This window comes from Electrophorus electricus, chromosome 5 (genome assembly GCF_013358815.1).
Source record: "Electrophorus electricus isolate fEleEle1 chromosome 5, fEleEle1.pri, whole genome shotgun sequence".
Taxonomy (NCBI): domain Eukaryota; kingdom Metazoa; phylum Chordata; class Actinopteri; order Gymnotiformes; family Gymnotidae; genus Electrophorus; species Electrophorus electricus.
Window position 1 is genome coordinate 24,048,904 of NC_049539.1, and position 19,513 is coordinate 24,068,416.

The window sequence follows — 19,513 nt, forward strand, 5'->3', positions numbered from 1 at the left end:
GATAGCTTGACCTGTCTTGAGAATTTAGACTCTACATTAGACATGTTTGACAGCTACTTTCTGTTCATTAGAGATTCAGTAGAGATACAGAAGGGCAGGTTAAATATTTTTATATCTTATTAAAATTGCTGTTTCCTACCCACAGTCTCACTGATGGTTTTGGTAATGACAGTTAATCAGAGTAACTCTGAATGTTGAAACTTGAAATACATTCATGACTGGATTTAAGATTTTGAAACCAAACATTTTACCACTGTAAACATCATCCAGACAGAAGAACATTTGTCTTAAAATAGGGATTATCTCAGCAAACCCATTCATCTGATCACTTTTCACTTTAAACACCAAACTGAATGGCTTAGTTAACTTGATACTTTCATGCTTAACTTTATGTTCATGCTTGGTACAAACAACACTGCATATGTCCGTGCATGCGTACATGCAGCCTGTGTGTGTGTGTGTGTGTGTGTGTGTGTGTGTGTGTGTGTGTGTGTGTGTGTGTGTGTGTGTGTGTGTGTGTGTGTGTGTGTGTGTGTGTGTGTGTGTGCGCGTGTGCGTGTGTGTGTGCGCGTGTGTGTGCTTGTGTGTGTGCGTGTGTGTGTTCCTGCTTCTGCATGTTGGTAATAAAGATGCATCTAGTAAATTTTTGTTCACATTTGAAGGGTTTAATGCGCTTTTTTTTGTACTTGGCCTCTATAAACATTTTCTACTTAGAAATAATCAGCACTGAAGTGGACGTCAGAATGGTGCAGCATAATTAGATTTATTTATAGATACACAATCATTTAGAAACAAATACCCATCACATCTAAACATTACGTGTTTCTTTAGTCATTCTTGACATATTAAGTTGAGTTTCTCTCTCAGGCAGAGTCAGATCTGTCACATCACAAGCACCTTTGTGAACTGCTGTGTAAACTGTTTTAGAATCTGAACATTTCACAGGTCTGACAGGAACACTGACTTGTACATTAATGCATCATTTCCTGTAACAAGAGGAACAGAAGAGTACCAATACAGATGGAGATCGGCTGAGATGAACCTCAGTGGACCAAAAACATCTCTATGGCAGGGGATTATAGTGAGGAATATAATTTGGATTTATGGTTTTATAAAACATCTCGTCTAAACTTGAAAGTTGTTAATCTTAGAAAATTGTATGATTCATGCATAAAAGGAACTTGCGTGCAGTTACTACTGAGTGTGAGTGTGTGTGTGTGTGTGTGTGTGTGTGTGTGTGTGAGTATGTGTAGGTGTAGGGGTGTGGTGAGTGTGTGTGTGTGAGTGGTGTGTGTGTGTGGTGTGTGTGGTGTGTGTGTGTGTGTGTGTGTGTGTGTGTGGTGTGTGTGTGTGTGTGTGTGTGTAGGTGTGTTTGTGTGTAAGTATGGGTTTGTATGTGTACATCATGGTCTGATCATTTTCCAACCGCAGGTCTGACCCTCTGTTATTTTCACCCACTTGTGTCAAAACCACACGGACGTGTTTTACCACCTCAGTTCAGGTCCCACAGGCAGAGATGCAAACAGCAGCCTGGTTTAATGTTGCATTTGCTTCCTACTAAAAAAATATATGATAAATATATGATGTCAAAACATTGTTTTGAACTCTGACATTTAAGGCAGACAGTGTACTATCAGGACTGCTATAAACAACAGAATTCATGGCAGAATGTTAAGTAATTGCTTGTGCATGCGTGTGTTTGATGTATGCATGTTTGCGTACGCATGTGTTTGAATGTTTTCCAGCCGCACAGTTGAACTGCAACTCTTACTTTTAATGCCCTTTTGTCAAAACCACATGAACCAAACCCAGTATGTGCAGGCTGTGGTGGTTCTGCCCTGTGGAAAACACCCTCTATAGTAACTTCTCATCAGCATCACACCACTATTTTTATTTTGTACTGTAGTTGCTAACAGACATGCTCTTTATCCGCATTCCCTGTCAGGCCAGTCCCTCAGTCTGTTCCACAGTTTTCTCCTCCTGAAGCGCCCCTCGTCTGTCTCTGTCTCTGTCTCTGTCTCTTGACCCTGAGGACTCCCCCTGTCTCAGGTCTCTGGATCCCATCAGCCTTCTCGTGCTTTGGGAGTTGCATGGAGGGGTTCTCTCACTGACACCCTGCCCCCCACATCACAGCTTCCACTGCATCCAAGTCCGTGTGCTCTCAGACCTCTAACACTCATGTCCGTCTTCAGTCTTCTATTGTTTCAGGTGTCTCATTTTCCAGAGTTCCCTCTGTATGTAAACCCTTTGATTTTCATTCCTGGTTGTCAGTTCTTGTTGCATGTACCTGCATCTTTACATGTTGTCCGTGTTTGCTTCAAACTAATTCTAATTGCTGGTAAGTCCAGTCATGTTTATATTCTCCGTTTTGGCTTTGCGTTTGTTCTGCTTCTGCTCTTTTTTTTTGTGTTCTTGCTGTTGCTGCTCTAGCTCGTCTTCCTGTGATACAGAAGGTTCTTACTGTGCTGTGTAGGGTAGAGCACACCAGTGATTAGCAGTGTTTTACTGTTGTCTCGCTCTCCTTGTCTGGAAAATGTTCTGATTCATGCAAAACAGCAGGAATTCATGTTGAAGTAGAATTATTTGTGTAATTATTCCAATATATAATGCATTTCAAATACACTGCCTGACCAAAAAAAGGTCACCACCTGGATTTAACTAAGCAAATAGGTAAGAGCCTCCCATTGGATAATTACTGCATGGGTGATTATGTGTCACCTGGCAACACGTTATTTAACCCTAACTGATGCAGTGAGTAGCTTCTCAATTGTTAAACAACCATGTCAAAAGACACATCCTGTGGTCATGGAAAATATGTTAATCTGTTTCAGAAGGGTAAGATTTTTGGCATGCATCAAGTAGTCAGTGAGTGCTGCAGTGAGTGCTCACTTGTCAGTGAGGCTAACTGGCAAAAAGAGCTTCAGTTTGCTAGGAAGCATAAAAATTGGACTCTGGAGCAATGGAAGAAGGTCATGTGGTCTGATGAGTCCAGATTTACCCTGTTCCAGAGTGATGGGTGCATCAGGGTAAGAAAAGAGGAGGCTGAAGTGATGCACCCATCATGCCTAGTGCCTACAGTACAAGCCTGTGAGGGCAGTGCTATGATCTTGGGTTGCTGCAGTTGGTCAGGTCTAGGTTCAGCAACGTTATGTGCCCAAAGAATGAGGTCAGCTGACTACCTGAATATACTGAACGACCAGGTTATTCCATTAATGGATTTTTTTCCCCCTGATGGCACAGGCATATTCCAAGATGACAGTGCCAGGATTAATCGAGCTCAAATTGTGAAAGAGTGGTTCAGTGAGCATGAAACATAATTTGGCCACCCCAGAGTCCAGACCTGAACCCCATTGAGAATCTTTGGGATGTGGTGGAGAAGACTTTGTGCATACAAGATCTTGGGGGAAAAATGAATGCAACTCTGGACAGAAATAAATGTTGTGACATTGCAAAAGCTTGTAGAAAGGATGCCACAGCGAATGCGTGCCATAATCAAAGCTAAAGGCAGTCTATCGAAATATTAGAGTGTGTGACCTTTTTTTTTTTTTGGCCAGGCAGTGTAGTTTTTGCCTACGTTTTATTAAAATAATAGAATAGTGATGTCTGTGAACACCAGAACTACTTCCCCTGCCATAACTGCAGCGTACCTCACACATTCAGGACTGTATCTGCAGCTTTGTGCAGCCTAACCACACGACCTTTAGCAGTGCAACATGTTCACCAGTCCACAGTACCTGACCTATTTTCAGACCCCCTGCCACATCAAAACCACATTTCAACTTTATTTTCCAGTCAGTGATAAGTATGATGCTGAATGATGATGGTCCTTCACTCTAGAACATCTGATAAAATAAGGTCAGAACACAGACTGCAGTCAGCAAATTATCAAAACACTGTCTCTGTATTTTCAGTATTTTATTTTATTTTATTTTCTATGATTAGTTGAGAGTGTTTATATATAATATATATAACTGCATGGAACCATGGTAACCAAACTGTGAGGCTGTTTACATTTGAATGAATGTTATGTCCATGGTGCACCGTAACAGCACTGCAGCACATTACACAGGACTAGAAACTAAATTCACTACACAACACTATGAGAAGAGTGTAGGACAAGCAGGAAATACAGTCAATACATACACAGTACATGAAGCACAAGGACAGTGACACACTGGGCACCCTGCGTAAAGATAGTACTATAATTTATGCTTAATGGCTGCTTGTGTGGCATTTCAGCATGTCTGTCACTGAAAAATTATGTTCAGTAGTGTTCAGTATGAGATTTGTGGAGGGACAATATGGTAGATTATTAACATTAATTAATGTAAAGGGGTGGAGAGACTGTGAGAGATGAATCATTAACAAAGCAGAACACCAAGTGGACGCAGAGCTTGTGGTAGGAGGTGGTGATGGTGGGTGGAGACCCCGATAATGTTTTCAGCTGTTCTCACAATCCTCTCTAGGGACTTGCAGTCTGAGTTTGGTTCCCATAGCAGACTGTGAGACAGCTGGTCAGTACATTCTCTATTGTCTCCATATAGAAAATAGGAGGGAGAGGATATGAAGGTGGTGTTTATTGGCCGTGTGTTTGGAGGTGTTTCTTTCTTGGGAAATCCTGTGGGCTCCACGTCTGATAATAAATCTTGATGATGATGATGATGATGATGATGATGTCATTGTTTCCATTAGAGTTCAACCTGTCATATCTTCTAAATGCACAAACAAGCACTTCAGTAACCCATTATCATGGAGGAATAAATGACTAATCATGGCGCTGTCATTGTGCTACTGTCTCTGATTTGTGTGTGTGTGAGTATGTGTGTGTGTGTTTTGGTGTGTGTTTTCTTGTTCCATAGGCAATTATAAAATAAATAAAACAAAATGCATAAATGCAATGACATGAATGAAATCCTATTCTGTACGCAAGATGTAAGTGTTTGCATGTGTATGCCTGCAAGTGTGCATAAGAGTGTGTGTGTGTGCCTGTATTTGTTCATTGGAGTGTGTATGCCCACATATGTTCATATGAGTGTGTATTTCTGAATGAGTTCATTGATGTGTGTGCGTGTTTACATGAGTCCATATGAGTGTGTTTGCAACTGTCTGTGCATGCATGCCATTGCTGGTCATCTTTTCCAACCACAAGACTGTCCACCAACATCCTCATTGCAGTAAAACCACACAAACCTGTTTGTACCAAGTTCAGTTTACTTCTTTTTTCATCATTGCTTAAGGACATCAATCTTCAGAGGACATAACTTTAGCTGGACTATCTCTCTTTTCCACGGCTGTCACAATGATAGAGAGATGGACTAGGTAATATTAGTTAGATTTCCATGTGGCTAGTTAGACTCCTCACACATGTGTCTCACTGGTGGGACCCAGTGAGTGAAAATACCTTTTCTAGGTTGCTTTTCGAAACAGAAATAAACAAATAGATGAGAACAGTGCATTTAGAATATATTTGTGTACATAAAACATAGATTCTAAGATTACATTATGTTAAAACACCACATCATACCATTACCAGATAATTTTCTATTCTTTGAGGTCACACCTTGTTAAAGACACTTATAGACTGACTGTTAGGATGTCAGAAAACAAGGGAGTTTTGTAGCAACTAATTCCAATAAGTGTAAATAGTTAAGGCTTCATAGTGCTGTATAATTCATGTCACTGGAGAATAAACAAACTGATGTTTGTGACGGACCGCTCCTCCCCCTATAGTCACGTGGTACGGCCCGCCGCGTGCAGGGGGATCCACAAATGTACTGTGTGTCTGTTTTTGTAACCACACACGATTGCACGATTGCACACACGAGTATAGGGTTTAATGTTAGTCTTGTGTGTCTGTTTAAACTCCTGTCCGTGTGTGCTCCCTTTGTTGGTTATTGTCACTAGCTATGTCTCTTTGTGAGTCGTGAACATAAACAGCAGCTGTGGCAAGTAACATCTGTTTGTTTCCACAGTTTCATATTTAAATGTATATCTTTATTGTTACATATTTAATAATGTTCACCTGTGTAGATATATGTCAGTGTCACTTGAGTTGTCCATGTTTAATGTTGTTAAATGTCTTGCGCGGACGAGGAATTCTGTGTGTTCTGCCCTGCTACACTCGGGCCAGCAGCGTTACAATGTTGCCTTCATAAAATTTTTTTAAATTTTTTCAAATAACTACACATATTCCATTTTTCAACTTCCTTTGTGTATGAATATTTTATTTTTTTTGCAATATGGAACCGGATATGAGAATACGTCTCTTACATTCAATCTGGATCATTAGAAAAATGACAAAATTATGTTCTGATGTGGTTCAGTTACTAAGAATCAGTCTCTGTAAAAGCAGTAGAATGGACAAAAAGTAAAGTTGCTTATTAGCTTTGTGTGCAAGAAGGTTATTTGAGTTTTCAGATCTTACTTTGTTGTGAGAAACAGGAGGGCTTTTTTGCACAGTGAAGGTAACACCAGGGGAAAAAAAAAATCATTTTCACTCATTTCATTTTCAAACAGATTACAACACATCTTAAATAAGTGGTGTAAGTGAGTATGACATCACTTCCTGTTGAGCGAGGGACAGGAAAGATTAGCTCAGAGGGAGAATAACTCAGAAGGTCTTTCACATTCCACATTAGTTGTGTCATTTGTTTCAATTTACTTACCAAACACACAGTGATGTAAAATAATACATGCATACAAATAACTTTACAATAAATAAAAATATAAAAAGAAATCTGGAAATAATTATTTAATTATATAACATGTTTAAAGAACAGCAACAAGCATGCGTGTGTATGTTTGTGGAAGCCTTCAGTACATTTAACTCACTGTATATTAACAAACACCATGTTAATATGTATGTATGCATTTTGTAACAGATGAGACTGGAAAACAAGAACAATCCATATTCAGGTAAAAATTTAATAGCAAAAGGCAGTACAAAAAGACAAGGAAAAGAGTCAACCAAAATGTAGAGCAGGATGAAACACCAGTAACGACAGAGCAAAATAGCACAAGTACAAAGGGCTAAACAGGGATCAGAGACAGAAAAACAGGCTAAGTTCAGTAAACAAGTGAGACAAAAAGCAGATAATGAAAAACAGGTGAGTACAATACAACTATTGAGACAACACTAGAATTCTGGTGTTACGACCCCATCACATACAACCCTTGTGAACTTGATATCCCAGGACAATATGGGCACAACATACTCTACCAGGTTTCAATCATATATTGGCATCACACACACAGAGTATTACTTCAGCGTGGGCATACACCAACAGTTTTAGTTATGAACTGGGGTGGCTGGATGACAGTAACTCCCCTGCAAGGAGTCCGGGACGACCAAGGCACAAGGTTGGGGACACTCACTCAACCTCTCAAAGAGTTTTGTATAACCAGGACGGTGTCCAAAAGAGGACACACTGTGAGGACAACCCCTGGGACGAGGGGCAGATCTTTCCGGGATTTGCCCGTGGTAGTCAGGGAGCAGTCCCTCATCCAGGATGTCCTTAGCTGGGACCCAGCTCTGCTCCTCTGGACTGTACTCCTCCCAGGAAATAAAGCACCTCTTAGACTCCAGGATCTGGTGAAAAGACAAGAGTCCCATTAAACTTGATGGAAGGAAGAGGATCGATGCCAGGTGAAATATCATCAAGGGGAGCTGCAATTACAAGTTTGAGCAGAGAAACATGGAATGGGTACGAGATGTGGTAATGAGAGGGTAGGTCGAGCTGGTACTAACCTCCTTAATCTGCTTCAATATCTTGAATATGACTATGGACTGAGTTTACGACAGCATCCTGTGTGACGAAAGTCTTTCGGGGATAGCCACACAGTCTCCTGGCTGATATTCTGGGGCTGTCTCTCAGTGACGGTCCACCTTCTCTTTGTATTAGTGTAAAACCTGCACAAAACGCTCAGTGCATTTCCTCCCACACCTTCTCGGTGCTTCTCATCTAATCATCCACAGCAGGGACATCCATTTGAGTTGGAGTCCAGGAGGATGATAACTGAGGATACATTCAAAGGGAGTCATACTGGTGATCAAACTGCTAAGTGAATTCTGTGACATTTCTGCCCATATGAGACATTTGGACCAGTCCATAGGATGGTTGAAACAGTAAATTCTTATGAACTTTCCCACCTCCTGATTCATTCTCTAACATTGGCCGTTAGACTGGGGAGGATAGCTTGATATAAGACTTATGGTCACTCCTAAGTGTTCAGAAAATGCAGACTTGGAATAAAAAAAAAAAAACAGTCTTATATAATCCAATAATCAGGACATACAGGTGAGTTCAATATTCTGGTGACACTGATCTGATTGGATGCCTCCGATTGGTTGAGTCGTTGACTGGGTGACGAACAGGTTGCTGGGTATTGTAGTCTGTCAGGGGATTTGGCATTATGACATTCAGTGGTTTGAAAAGCAGTGGGCAGACAGGAAAATGGGATGAAGCAAATTCCCTTTAAGAACTGATCTATTTCTGTGAGGATGGTGGTGTGTCCAAAAGATTCAGGCAGGTCTGTGGTGAAATCAATTGCTATGTATGTCCAGGGTCATTCAGGTACTGGGAGGGGCATGAGCTTCCCTGCAGGTGGTCTTACATTGGGAGAAAATGGAGCAAGAACAGATGTATCTATGAACATCATTGGACAGTGACCCCCACCAACACTGGTTAGACAGCAGTTGCAGTGTGCAGGTCTCCGCTGGGTGACCAGTTGTCAGAGATGAGTGTGCCCAGGTTAAAAGCCAGTGTCTCCACTCTTCTAGAACTAGTTTCATAGCTAGGAGCTCTTTCTCCCCAATGCCGTAGTTGCACTCTGCCGGTGTGAGTTTGTGAGAATAAGAATCCACAGGGTGCAACTTGGAATTTTCAGCTCTCTGAGAAAGCACCATCCCTACACTAACTTCAGAGGCATCTACTTCTACAACAAAGGGGGCCAGGGGATCTAGGTGTTTTAGAACAGGTGCCCTAGTGAACGCTTTCACAAGTTTGTTGAAGGCCTGTTCAGCCTCACGAGTCCAACGTGGTTTTACGGTATCCCCTTTAAGAAGAGCAGTAAGAAGGGCTGCCATGCAACTGAAATTCCTAATGAAGCAATGATAGAAGTTGGTGAAACCTAAGAAACTGTAATCTTTTTATTGTAGTGGGTACTGGCCACTAGAAAATATCCTCAGTCTTCCTATTGTCCATTGTTATACCATTATGACTGATCTCTTAGCCTAGAAACAAAATGGATTGACAATGGAATTCACATTTCTCCCCTTTAACAAATAGCCGGTTATCAATTAAACACTGTAGTACTGAACCTAAGTGTTGGATGTGGGATGTGAGGTCTGGGGAATAAATAAGAATATCATCTTTATATGCGGTGACAAATTTTCATCATTTATGAATGCCTGGAACACAGAAGGCGCGACACTAAGGCCATACGGCCTAACTCTGTACACATAATGCCCCCTAGTTGTGACAAAGACTTCCACTCATCTCCCTCCTTAATCCTAATTAATTGTAAGCACTTCTTAAATCCAGTTTAGTAAAATAATGTGCGTCCCTGAGTTGTTCCAGGGCATCACGTATGAGAGGTAATGGGTAAGTGTACTTTTTGGAGATTTGATTGACGTTTGATTTTGATTGCGTGGTTGCAGTCCTCAGGGACAGAAACAAAGGGTGACACAGGAACTGGAACGGGCACAGAGACGGGCACAGGGACAGACACCACAACAGGAGCAAAACCAAAACCAGGCAACGGAGAAGGCAAAAACAACGGGGCAGCAGGAGCAGGCAACAACGGAGACACAGGAAGCCCACAGGGAACAGGAGACACAGGCCAAGGCGAGATGGGCAGGCAACATGAAGCCTGTGAATAAGGAGTCAGGTCTACAGACACAGAGGAGAATGGCAAAATGGCAGTGGCAGCCTTTCGGGGCACAGGAGAGCTTTGAGGAGCAACCACGGGGACAGGCCTGGCAGGAGGCACGGGGAATTGTGAAGTGGCTTCTTCCACTGCATTCAGGAACTTGTGGGTCCGGGGGTGTTGCAATCAGCGGTGGTGGGTCTGGGGGTCCGGAGCTACGGCTTCGACAATCGACGGCAGTGGGTCCAGGGGGTCCGGAGGCGCAGCTGTGGTGATCAGCGGTGGCGTGTCCGGAAGCAGGTCCAACAGGTCCAGATGTTGAGCCAAAGGAACAGACCTGATAACAGGCCCTGTGCATAAAGCCTCTAAAGATCAAGTACACACATGGAGGCTCTATCTAAGAACCTACCTAGACAGAAAAGTACTAATTCCTATGGTCCTAATCAACAAACCTGGGATGGGAAAAGGGTTTATTCTAACTCATAACACTGTCTCAAAGAAAGCCTACAACTGACAGCAATGTACAAACTCAGAGCCCTATAGAGCTGCATTGTTGCATGGTGACTACTGATCAAAGGTTTTCAGCACCAACACATAAGTGAAATAGGTATTTAAAGTTCATTTCCCGTTGGCACATCAGATCATCCACATTGTATCGATGAGTCACATCTCCGCATCTCACATGAGCTCATTGATGCGAGTATAAACATTTATACTGGCACATTCAAGGAAGTAAGTCATCTGAGTACTGCTAACAAATTCACATATGCAAATTCACAATTAACATCAAACAAGAACCCTATACAACCCAACCAAATGAATGAAAGAGTTTATAACAAAATAAAAAAGGGAAAGACTGGAAAATGTCTTTGTAAAGGCCGCAGTTAAAGTACGAAATGATGAAGAATGAGTGAGGGGAAAATGGAGGTCATATATACAGCAAATCAACACCAGGAGACTCTAACCCAACACCCAAATTGTAATACTGTATTAGCTTTTAACACAAGGTTAAGAGAATACACCTCAGATGTATTCACTGCACAACCCTTTAAAACCACATGTATGGCTCATCAATACAGCAGCTCTCCAGCCTGCTAACAAGGGAAGTGGCAGAAGACCAAGTGTGAGGTTCTCACAGAACCTTTGACCAGCTCATCTACCAACTAGAACTGTCACTTTAAAGCAGTATTGAGGAAACATCCTCTGTATCCTCAACAGTAGCCATGTCTATGGGGCTTTACCATTAAGTGTGGCGTATCAGTATATCAGAATAAAATACACAAAACCATGATGTCTTTAGTTAAAGAACAAATCAGAACTTAAAAGGAAATTATATTACCAGAATGTAATTACCAGGAGAGTGTACACTTTCTAATCTCAAGATTGTAAAAAAAATCTTAATTAAATAAAACTTTTTAAAAAATTGCAGTTAGAAAAGGTTGTTTTCCTGTGTAGTGTGTGTAATTTATAGATATAGTACATAATTTTTTTCTATCACTCAGACAACCCATGATGTCTTTAGTTATCAGAAAATATCAGAACCTAATTGGAAATTAAAATGACCAGAATGTAAATGTACACTTTCTAATATTGAGATTCTAAAAATATTAATTAATTATAACTATAATGTGAAATTGTAATTACAAAAGGTTGTTTTCCTGTGTAGTGTGTAATTTATAGATATTGTACATCAATTTTATACCACTGAATTTTTATGCTATTTTTTCTGTCTTCTGCTTTTTGTTATACTAATATTTTTCTACTATGTAAAATAGAATTGAATTAAGTGCATCACAGATATATATCATTGTGTTAATTTTATATACCGATCACAGATTAGTCTGTGGTGAAAGCCACACCTCCTCCATATAGATCAGCAGACCTTAATCTGACACAGAGTTCCTCTTTGTCTGGGCTCTGATAAGATACAACAATGGCTTTCTGTTCAATTCTGACTCTGCTGCTCTGTGGTGTAGGTAAGTAGTGTTCATTCAGGATATTATTCAACTGTAAGAAAAACCCTGAACTGTATTATAAGCATTGCTTGGTCGTTTCATACATGTGAGATTTCTAATCATTCTTATTTTCTAAGATTTCTGTATGATGGTTAGGTTGAAATGTTACACAGTTGGCCAGTCTTATATAAAGTTTAGATTTTAAGTCTAATGTTTTGTAGCACTAAGCATTCTTACTAAGATTACTGTTAACCAATATTGATCTTTTTGTTATAGATGTATGGACCTTTTTTAACAGACGCAAACGTTAGAGAGTGGTTTGACGACAATCATGTTTCATCAGTGTTTGATCAGCAGTGTTTCATCAACAGGGATTGATCTGCAGGGTTTATTTAGCAATGCTTGATCTGCAGTTTTTGATCTACTGTCATTGTGGGTTGCAGGTTTGTTCCCAGTGTCTCTGTACTCTCAAAACACTCAGATGGCAGAACCTGGTGTTGATGTCACTATGTGGTGCCAACACAGCCTGCATGGCTCTGGTTCCATATTCTGGATCAAACAGACGAGTAACTCTGTACCACAATGTGTTGCATGTAAAAATCACAAATCTAAAAACTGTTACTTCTTCACTCCAAACAATCGAACTGTGATGTCTGTGAATGACAAGAATGCCTCTCTCACCATCACTGTAGTGGATCCCACAGATTCAGGACTATATTACTGCAGTTTGCTGCTAAATGATAAGATAACCTTTAGCAACACAACATATTTACATGTCAAAGGTAATAATCTAATCTGAGGATATTCCTTTACTAATGTATTGCCTTTGGTGAACCACCTGAGTTAACCAGGAACATTGCCATTGTTTTTAAACAACACACTGGTCAAACCACTGCAAAATAACAGAACTAAACAAAGATTAAAGTTTTAAACATACACTCCATTATGTTTTAAATATTTAAGGAACATTTATGCAAATAGCAAAGAAGAACATTGCATTTTACCATATTAGATTATTCAGCCTGTAAAAATATTGATTCATTTTGTAGACAGAAATGAAACACCTGAGAGCATCAACATAACTAAAGAAGGTTTGCCATTTCTCTTTTCCTAGTTTGCATGCTTGTCCTGTTCTTGGATTAGTAGACAGTTGGTTTTACACTCAGTCACCAGATTGTAGGATTGATGTGCATTTCCCATTGTATATCCTTGTTGTTTTCTGTGTATATCTGTGTATCAATTGAACTTAATGACTTAAATGTAATAATGTTCTCATTTTTTCAAAGGTGACTGTGTGGGTTTATTCACTCTCACTGTGGCGTTTGGTGCAGCGACAGTGTTTCTCCTCAGTTCCCTTCTTATCATCTATAACAAACAGAAGAACAGAAAAGACACAAAGGGTAAAGTATTGCCTTATAAAGCTCAGCTAATATAACATAACAAGGCCTACACATTACTGTATTTTAAATTCTTAAAATAAAAAAAAAAATCTTAAAATATAATAAAAAAGATATTTGACCCAGTCATCATTATCATGTTCTGGGAAAAAAATAGACATACAGTTAATATAGTGACAGAATTAATTGAAATAAGAAAGCATTTTGTAAACACAGAAAAAAGTAAACACAGAACAACAACCACCCTGCACATACACTGACATGGTAGAGTCATGGGATTGCTGGTGTCAGTGTATCAGACACAGCAGTGCTGCTGGAGTTTTTATGCATTTCCGTGTGAATTCTGGGTTGACCACCATCTAAAAAACACTGCTTCAGTGGTCAGAAACTGACCGATGATGAACAGCTGAAGTATACAAACTGCAGTATGGTGATAGTCACTAACTGTAAACCAACAAACTGTAATAAAAATGGCATGTCAGAAATTCAACCCAAGTGCCATTTTGCTCTTGAAGAAGAAATTGTTATTATTATTATTATTATTATTATTATTATTGTTATTATTTATTTTGACCTAATATTTATTATGTAGAAAAAACACCTGTCATAATACTGACAGGTGAAGTCATATTTTTGAGAAAACACTTGAAAAATTACATTATTATGTTTCATTTTTATAGTAAAATTCATTTTCATTGTCACTTATTCCAACAGATGGTAACTCTGACATCCTACATACAAAAGAGGTAAATAAGGGACTGTTACATTTTAAAACCACTGTAAATGTATATTCAAATAATAATTAAGCTCTTGGTAAATATAAATGAATGTGCATTCATTTAATTTTTCATTAAACATTTTGAAGGAAAATTAAAAACCAAAACTGGATATTTTAGAACAACTCAATTTTGTGAGTTAAGAAAAAAAGGCTCTCATTATTTCATTTTATTGATTTTTTTAGCAGAGACCAAGAAAAGTAGTAGTTTTGATAATTAAGTGTAAACATCTTAATATTCCATACATTTCAGATAAACAACAACAAATGTCTGCGTAAGCCTTTTGATTGCATTTTACGGCAGTTTTTAAATATCAGTTTTATAAAGTTCAGCTTTATTGTTCTGTGTTTCTACAGGAGCACGAGGCAGATATAGTCAGCTATGCTGCTCTACATTTCTCCAATAAGAAAAGCTACAGAACACACAGACCCGCTGAAGTGATGGATCCACATGTTTTGTATTCTTCCATTCAACATTAGTCAAGCATGTTCCTGAAACATGATGACATACTCTCTTTGATGGTATAATAAAATATATGTTCATAAACAGTTTTATTTATTAATTTTCTGTGTCATTAAAATTCAGTTCAGAATTAAAGGTAATAATAGCAGAAAGTCATAGAAGGGAGTAGCCTGTTTTAAACCCAGATTGCCAGCTGAATGCAAAACATATCAACCACATTTGAATAATTGAGTTAGCTACCGCATTCATTATTCTGAGTTGGGAAATATTAATGAATCAGCTAGGACACATCCTCTAATTTGTGTTGTGCAACCAACCTAAAAAAAGATTAAGTTGCTCTCATTTATTGGCTTTGGTTTTGTTGAGAAGCAAACATTTGTATATGGAATCCATTTGTGATCACCACAAATAATATGTTTATAAATCATACCAGTTTTTAAAAAATTTAAAGAATTTACCAAATTTGTGAAATCACAAATTACATTTAAACATAAAACATGTGTATTTATTATAATTATCACATATAATATCATATAAATATCATATAATTATATAATTATAATAGCATTATCAGGCTAATTCCAGCTTTCAAGCATTACTGCTTTTGAAATACAAAGATTAATATCAGATAACTTATAGTCACAGCCCAGATTCATGAAATATGCATATCAACTCATATATTTAAATTAATATTCATGTTTAGGCCTTTGCCTTGTGTTATGTTGCTCACTTGCTGGTCACCGAAAATTATTTCTGTGTCTACACTCCCTGAACAGTAGCCTAATAGCTTTATTGAGTAAAGCAGGTAGGAAAGGTTTAATGAAAATTATTAAAGACAATTTTCAACAAAAATTAATAGTAAGCATTTGCAATCATGTAACCCTAGTGGATAATGAAACCTAGAGAATGTCTTAAAAAGTAAAGAAAGAGAACGAGAGAAACAGACAGTATCTGTTTAGATGGATTTTAGCCCCTTCTAACATTTTTTAATTTAGAGTAATAAAAATGATTATCAGTATTCTATTCAATAGGAGAAAAAAAAACACTAAAGAAGGCCTTGACATTTTGTTTTTTCTGTCTGGGCATAGCACGGGGGCTTTTATATATCTACTGTGCTAGTTGTAGTGTAGTGGCTAACAATGTTGCCTCTCCTGTGGGGGATCAGGGCTCAATACATGTCTGAGCAAGTACTCTGTGGTATACGATCCTTGGGTAAAAACACTGCACTTGCCTACCTCTGTAATGTAATTGAGAATTGTAAGCTGCTCTAAATAAGAGTGTCTGCCAAATGTGTAAAATCTATTAAACATCCAGTGGATCATTAAAGGGGACAAACAATCCATGGTGATTTGATGAAATGATATACAAGATTTATCTCTAACATCTCAAAGTCTGCGGAGAGCCACGAGAACACACTTGGTGCCCTCTGCTGGCTCTGCAGGTGTAAAACAAGTCTTCGTTTATGTTAATCTGTTTTGTTATCCTAGCCTTCGTCTTTCCTAGCCTCGGTTACAGCCTGCTTCCCCTGTTTGCCTTCGTGCGCGTTTGTTTATCATGTATCCTCGTACTCTCCGTGTTGGCTCTATGACCCTCGACTGCTATAATGACTACGACTCTGGATTTGCCCCTAATAAATCTCGCTCTTCGATCATATCTTTTGTGAGGCAAGGGGGTACTGTTGTGTTTTTATTGTTTAAAATACTCTCTATTATTTTAACATTTGTGTTTTTCTGCTTTCCAGAGACAAACTTCGGTTTTTAAAACAACAACAACAACAACAACAAAAACCATTTCACTCTTATTTTTCCTGGGACTCAATTTAGGGGTGCTTGAGCACCCCTGAAAGGGGGCTAGACATGCCTATGATTATAGGCGTATTATAGGCATATAGGATTATATATTATAACTACATTTGGAGAATGATTTATGTGTGAGATACTACTGTAATGGCACAACTGAAACAAGGTTTGCACATTTCTTTTAATTTACTTTATTAGAATAATAATTTTCAAAAGGCTTTTGAAAGGGAGTACACCTACTTTAAGTACCACAAAAAGTGCAGTCTATAGTTCACTGATTTAAAGGGCCTACACCTTACTGTGTACGCATTTTTTCTTTTTCAATGGAAGAGATACATTGTGTATGGCCTCATATTTCAAAGCAATGATAGAAAACTCCAAGGCGAGCGGGCTAGTAGGTGCTTTCATGGACCGGATTTTATTAACGGACACTAGAGGACGCCAAATTCTCAAGAAAATTAAAACTCGCCGTTCGCCGCTTATCCAAGAACTAGACATTCAATATGGAATTTCTGGCTCTACAGCTAAGGACAGTGCTCTTGACCAACTCAGCAGTTTACTGTGCATAATTTTCTACACTCTGCAACAAGATCTGGATGAGTGTTCAGACACTACGACTCATACGTTCAGAATATATTAATATTTACTTGCGATTGACATTTGAAGTAAATTCATTCTAAGATCAATTTGAGAACAATTTCCATTTCTCTGAGTAACGTACATTTCTATCTTATGTGATTTAGTTTACAGCCCCATATATTTTCTATTTTGCAGATCTTGGCACATTGTGACTTTGAATCGTGAGGGGGAAACTTGTAAAACACTATCCTGTTTTGTTGGTTGGTTTTGGAGACGCTCCCTATTAACCTAGTCTGGCTATCTTTCTCTGGCGACAGATGACGTGTTTTTAATCTTAATCCTCATTGGAGGAGACTCCTACACAGCAGGCGTTACACTTTCGATACTAGTTAATCGTGTCCGCTGTGTGCTCGTCTTAAACTCGAAATATAAAGTGAAATAATGTCTTAATGGAGAAGATGGATCACAAAAGAACAGTAACAAAAGCCCTGCTTATTCTCGCCGTTAGTGTTCACTTGTCATCTGCAGGTAAATTCAATTATTATTATATATTTTAATGGTAACAAATTGTATTCGTCCGCAATTTTTGTAATTCAGTGAATACAATATTGCACTACATCATCAGATCATAGAATCATTACTTTTGATAGCTCGAAACAGTAGCCTACAGAATAACGCTGATGTTGGTTATATAATAATATAATATTTTAATCTGCTTAATGATGGCCATGTTGTGAGATCATGAAAGTACACGGATACCCGAATTTGTTAAAAGGAAAAAGGTTACTCAAAAGTTGTTCCTTGACTAAGCTGGTTATCATCACATAACATTTTTTTTTTTTTTTAATCAGAGGCTCAGTGTATAGTGTTCATTCGTCAGTTTATTTTAATGTAACGATCTGATAGTTGGCTTTTGCATCTGTTATCTGTCCTTCTAGAAGAACGTGTAGGTCTATTTAATACAAGAAAGTACAATTACTTTATATAACAATATAATTACTTCATATAATTTTTGTATAATGAAATATATACATTTCAAACATAATATTTTCACTAGTTACTAAAATGGAAGCTTGTGGAAATTCTATATAACAAATGGCACCTATTGGTTTCACTTTAAACATAGGCGTCTTGATTTTGCCTAGTGACTCATGACGTTCTGTTTTCGTTGTTTCTCAACCAATAAGGCAGCAATAGAAAGAATATCAAGGATATGCTTTAGCTTTGTTTCATGGACTAAATGCTTTAACGTTTATATAAATATACGATATTAGAAAGGATATTTACTTAAACAGAACAACCAGATGATTTACCACTGTGTGAACAGAACAGGCCAAGTAAACGGTTCAGGATAAAAAGGTTTGCTAAATGTAATAAATCTTACACTCTCCTCATGCTGTTTTAACAGATGTTCATTCTCTGAAGTACTTACACATTGGACTGACACAGGGAACAAACTTCCCAATGTACACTTCTGTTGGTCTTTTGGATGGAGAAGAGTTTGTGTACTATGACAGCAACATCAGGAAAAGGATCCCAAAGACAGAGTGGATAGAGAAGAATGAAGATCCAGACTACTGGAACAGTGAAACACAAACACTGCAGGATCATGAGGAGTGGTTCAGAGTGAACATGGCTACTCTAATGAAACGCTTCAGTCAAACCGATGGTAAGGATATTGCACATCATACTGTTTGCAGTTTAATGACACTTCACCAAATATAGTTAATGCAGTAGCATAGCCAGTCGTCTATATTTATCTAAAGACAAGTCTTTATATACAGTACATGAAAAAACATGTTTTCACATATAGCTCATGATCGTGACTGCAGTAATATGAAGTAATATAAATGTAAAGGAACTTAATTATGATGACAGAGGGTAATAGAGAGTTTCCTCCCCTGCTATATAGCCTGAGCTGTGCTGCTGTATTAGCTGTACTCTGTTAAGAAGTTTACATTTACAGGCTGTAGTCTGTGGTTTATATAAATATTATGTAGCACCAATGGAAATCCCATAAATACTATAAGTATTCACTCAATCCTGCCTTGCCATGATGCAACCTAACTTCCATTCTCAGGAACCCACACGTGGCAGTGGACGTACGGTTGTGAGCTGCATGATGATGGGACTGTTAGAGGATATAACCAGTATGGCTATGATGGAGAAGACTTCGTCACTCTGGATCTGAATACCCTCACCTGGACTGCAGCTAAGAGTGAAGCTCACATTACAAAGCAGAAGATGGAAGCTGACAGATCTCACACTGAGTACCAAAAGTACTATCTGGAGAACACGTGTATTGACTACCTGAACAAGTACATAGGCTTTCGCAACACTGCATTGAAGAGCAAAGGTAGAGTGGATTGAACAGGCATCATTTATCATGTCTGAAATTCCTTTTCTTCATTAGAAATATTCTGTCTAAACTAACCTATCATTTTTGGGTCTGTTGAGTGGCTAGTAACATTATAATTTTGTGCAATATTGCAATTTAAAAGTAGGGTTGCATGATATGGCTGAATTATCTTACTGCAACTGCAGTATGTCTTGCAATGTTAAAACAAGATTACTAGATTAGTCCAGTTTCACCAGTCTGCTATCCACTGCACAGATGTTTTTTTACACAAGCCTCATACCTATCACATAGGAATAGTTTGTTCCATAAGAACAACCAC

General features: G+C 38.5%; 2 protein-coding genes across 2 annotated transcripts in view; both read left to right on the plus strand.

Moving 5' to 3' along the window:
* Window positions 1-15,904, plus strand: part of LOC118241290 — a 21,735-nt gene extending 5,831 nt beyond the window's left edge. Inside the window, exons 2-7 of the mRNA XM_035525939.1 lie at window positions 10,027-10,138; window positions 12,266-12,604; window positions 12,872-12,913; window positions 13,109-13,222; window positions 13,934-13,965; window positions 15,899-15,904. Coding sequence (XP_035381832.1) covers window positions 10,027-10,138; window positions 12,266-12,604; window positions 12,872-12,913; window positions 13,109-13,222; window positions 13,934-13,965; window positions 15,899-15,904 — 645 coding nt within the window. The remainder of the gene's footprint in view (window positions 1-10,026; window positions 10,139-12,265; window positions 12,605-12,871; window positions 12,914-13,108; window positions 13,223-13,933; window positions 13,966-15,898) is intronic.
* A 1,307-nt stretch (window positions 15,905-17,211) lies between these two features.
* Window positions 17,212-19,513, plus strand: part of LOC113569330 (class I histocompatibility antigen, Gogo-B*0201 alpha chain-like) — a 74,137-nt gene continuing 71,835 nt past the window's right edge. The window contains exons 1-3 of the mRNA XM_035526189.1: window positions 17,212-17,363; window positions 18,244-18,504; window positions 18,916-19,191. Coding sequence (XP_035382082.1) covers window positions 17,285-17,363; window positions 18,244-18,504; window positions 18,916-19,191 — 616 coding nt within the window. The 5' untranslated portion in view covers window positions 17,212-17,284. The remainder of the gene's footprint in view (window positions 17,364-18,243; window positions 18,505-18,915; window positions 19,192-19,513) is intronic.